A 3,834-nucleotide genomic window follows, 5' to 3' on the forward strand; every position below is an offset into this window, starting at 1 on the left:
ACTGTAGCTGGGGTTGAGCATAAAGCACGACATCTAAAGCACTCAGTAAAAAGCTTCTAGCCTGGCTTTTTGCATTATACATGCCCTATGGCCAACCTCAGCATGGATCTCTTATGTAAGGTGCTTAAACTGCCACCACCCTTCAGTACCCCTATCTCTTTGTAAAAGCATGCAACTAAATTACAAGGTTAGGAAAGGGCAAGAAGGGGAACAAGAGAATTCAAGGAGCTGCGTTCTGGGAAGGCAGACCATGATGACCTCTGGTCACCAGCCTGCTCACTCTCTTTGGGGCCCTGTTGGAGCCAGCATCAGTGATGGTCAAGTCCTGGTGGCTGCTTACCATAAACTGGCCTTTTTTATCTCAGTGCTTCCAGGTATGTGTTATCAGCATCCATGGGTAGACTTATCATCCTCTGGAGAACCCTTGAAGACAGAACCAGTGTAATGTATCAGGAATCTCTTGACTTAGTGGGAGACAAAATGAAGAGCAAATTTTTATATAGAAGCCATTTCGGGAAGCAGAGCACATTAGACATAGCTCAGTCACAGGGCACTAACAGACAGGCTATCTGGTTTACCTGAGTCATGAAGATTTAAATACAACCAGAAGGAACACCATGTGTGATGGCTCTTTCCTCAAGAAGCTGGTGGGACTTCTCAAGGCAGAAATGTTGCTTTCTCTTTCAATTCATTATTCCCATTTTTGGCATTGCTGAAGGGAAAACAAAATGGGTAGATAAAGATTAGATATGGTTTTCTTTACCATTTTCCTTTTTGATGATGTATATCAAGATAGAATAGAATTTCATAACCACTTTCTGGAATAGGCAAGAATTGATTTTAGTCCTGCAACTTTCTAGACTGTATCTTCATATATAGTTTCTCTTCCTTTATAATTGCAGTGCTGTTTTTATAAGTATATAAAAATAAAGTGCTATTGTCATGTTCCCTTGAGTAACTTAATGACTACATTTTAAGGTAATTGACTACAGTAATTATGCAAAGTATATTCTGTGTACAGGAAGCTTTATGCATATAACTTTAAAATACATTGTAGGCGTCAAGTTACATTTTCTTTTTCAATTTTTTCCTTAGTATGATGTGAGTAGTGTGACTTGCTCACTATTTTGAAATATTTTGAGTGAAGAACATTGTAGAAAAAGCAACATAATAACATATTCTTATAGTTTTCCTTTTTTTCTTCTTTTTTCTTGAGTTTTTAAAATCTGGAGCTCACATATGATGTTTTGTAAACATGCCTACAAATTGTTTTTTTTTTTATTACTGTGAACTTCACATTGTTGTGATGAACAAAGCAAGCTCACTTTTTAAGAAAAACCTTCTAGTCCTTGTGATTACTAGAACCTAAACTGAATTGAACTGAATTACTAGGACCTAAACGTGAATTGAATATGATTGAAGTACTGATAGAAACAAAAGCTATAGAGAAGGTATTAAATTCACCTTTTCTCAATAAGTTTTGAAGAAATACAGTTATATCAACTTAGGTTAACTGTTTCACTGCTGAACATTTCAACAAGAACTTGGATGCAATGGTAAATACTAAATCTAATAGTCAGGCTATATCACGTTCAGATTAGAAGATATGTCTGCCTTTTACTTTGAGTCGTTTTACTCTGTTCAGAAATGAAAGTCAGAAGAAGTATGTCAATCTTCCCACAAAAACAACCCCTACTTTGCTGACAAACTCCTGATCTTTTGCCAGCAGCCAAATGACCTTAGCTGCTTTTTACCGGGTTTCTGCTAGAAGGATCACTCTGCTCTAGTAGCCTGTCATCACCACTCTCCCCATTATATGACCTACCACTTCCATCCTTTGATCCCTTACATATGACATCTAACATATCAGAAGTGAACCCTCATAAAATGGCCAGCTATATGGAGAAAGAAGTCTCGGGTAGATACAACTTCTTTGTGTGGGATGGTCCCATAAAATAGGACTGGAGAACGTATAATTTACAGAGATAGTCTCCATGCAAAAATTGTTCTGACTAATAGATGTGGTCATAACTAGTAGGATTTCAAGTGGTATGAAAGATAGAGTTACAATATAAGACCTCTCCTTGTCTCTTGACACATGATACTGCCTGCTCTGGGTTGTGTGATGCATGTAAGGATACAGTCATAACCACAGAGCCACCGAAGGCTTGCTTGTCACTCTGGATAGGAATATAAACAGTTGGATAAAAGATGGGGAGGTTAATACAGCTGGCCATCCCACATCCCTAAGGAAAAGAGTAGGCAAATCTTATGCATGTAAAAGGTTAGAATTAATTATTAAATCTTTCTGTGATTTGCATGTTCAGGAACAACAGCACCATCCATTTTCCAGTATCATTTCCAGATGTCTTTGCGTTCCTAGATAAAAGGGGAGCAGGCTGGGGCTGGGGCTAGGGGTAGTCAGATGACATCTGATCTGCTCAACTTCTTGCACAGCTCCACAAACTAAGCAGGCAGAGGTGACCAAAGCAGAAAGATGTTGCCACCTGTTCTTATCGTTTCAATAACTATTGTATCAATTGAAGTCATTGTTGGATTTACAGGAAATGGATTTATTGCAATTGTTAATAGCATTAACTGGATCAAAAGCAAAAACATCTCTTCTGCTGATATGATCCTGATCTTCCTGAGCACATCGAGATGTATCTTGCAGGTGACAATAATGATACACATTCATAGTCTCTATTTTACGGATGTGACTAAGTTGTCTTCTGTGTACAAAGCTTTTGGTGCTGTATGGATGTTTGTAAACCATGCCAGCCTGTGGTTCAGTACCTGGCTCTATGTCCTCTACTGTGTAAAAATTATCAATTTCACCCAACGGCTGTTGCTGCAAATCAAACTCAGGATTTCTGGGATGATTCCGTGGCTGCTTCTAGGATCACTGGGGATCTCTTCCATGACCTCTCTTCCATTATTATGGATTACACCCGGCACTTACCTCTGCAGCTCAACTGGGAACTGTAGAGAGAATAGCACAGACCATATCACTAACTGGGATAGCTCACACCTCTACCTGCTCCTTCTTTACTTTGCAGGTTGTTTTTTTCCTCTAGTACTATCTGTGGTGACTTCAGCCCTGTTAATTAATTCGCTGTGGAAACACACCAAGAAGATGCAATGCTATATAGATAGTTTCAGGGATCCTTTGATAGATGTTCACCTAACTGCCATTAAATCAATTATTTCTTTCTTGGTCCTATATCTTTCCAGCTTCGCAGCTCAAATTCTGTTGACACTGTCAACTTCCCAAAGTAAAGATGTTTGGAAGGTTGCAGTTTCTTTAGTTGTAGCTGGAGCATATCCTTCAGTACACTCTATTATCCTGATAATAGTCAATTCAAAACTGAAATTGGCATTCAGGACGATCTGCCAGTATTTTAAGTGTCGTTTGGAAAATGTGACCTCCTAAACCCCATATTGTATAACTCTTCAAGTAATACATCTGGAATAAAGACTTCTACGCATTTATTGTCCCACCATCTCTTTTCTTAGTCAATAAGTTTCATCTTTCAGGTATTTCTGTGATTAGACCTCTTTAACATTTCAGAACATTTGAGAAAAAAAAAAAGGATTTTTGTGTTTTTTTTTCCCATACCACTATCAAACCTCCTGCCCTCCCACAATCTTATTTAATAAAGAATAAGAATAATAAGAATGCGCTGAAAGGAAATGATGCACTTAAATGACAAATCCCATTGGGATTTCAGATTCTTAGTTTAAAGACTGCCAGTTTTATGATACCTTTGAAGGGAAGAAAATGGGGCTAAAAACAGATAAAATTTACAGGGCTCACAATTATCAGTTCTCTGC

General features: G+C 38.1%; 1 protein-coding gene across 1 annotated transcript; it reads left to right on the forward strand.

Annotated features, from left to right (window-relative positions):
* The first annotated feature begins 2,497 nt into the window (after positions 1-2,497).
* Positions 2,498-3,433, forward strand: LOC112965161 (taste receptor type 2 member 40-like). The gene has a single exon (XM_026063937.1). The coding sequence runs from the start codon at positions 2,498-2,500 to the stop codon at positions 3,431-3,433; it is 936 nt and encodes a 311-aa protein (XP_025919722.1).
* Positions 3,434-3,834: the final 401 nt, after the last annotated feature.

The sequence above is a fragment of the Apteryx rowi genome, unplaced genomic scaffold, assembly GCF_003343035.1.
Source record: "Apteryx rowi isolate R43461 unplaced genomic scaffold, aptRow1 scaffold_101, whole genome shotgun sequence".
Lineage (NCBI taxonomy): Eukaryota > Metazoa > Chordata > Aves > Apterygiformes > Apterygidae > Apteryx > Apteryx rowi.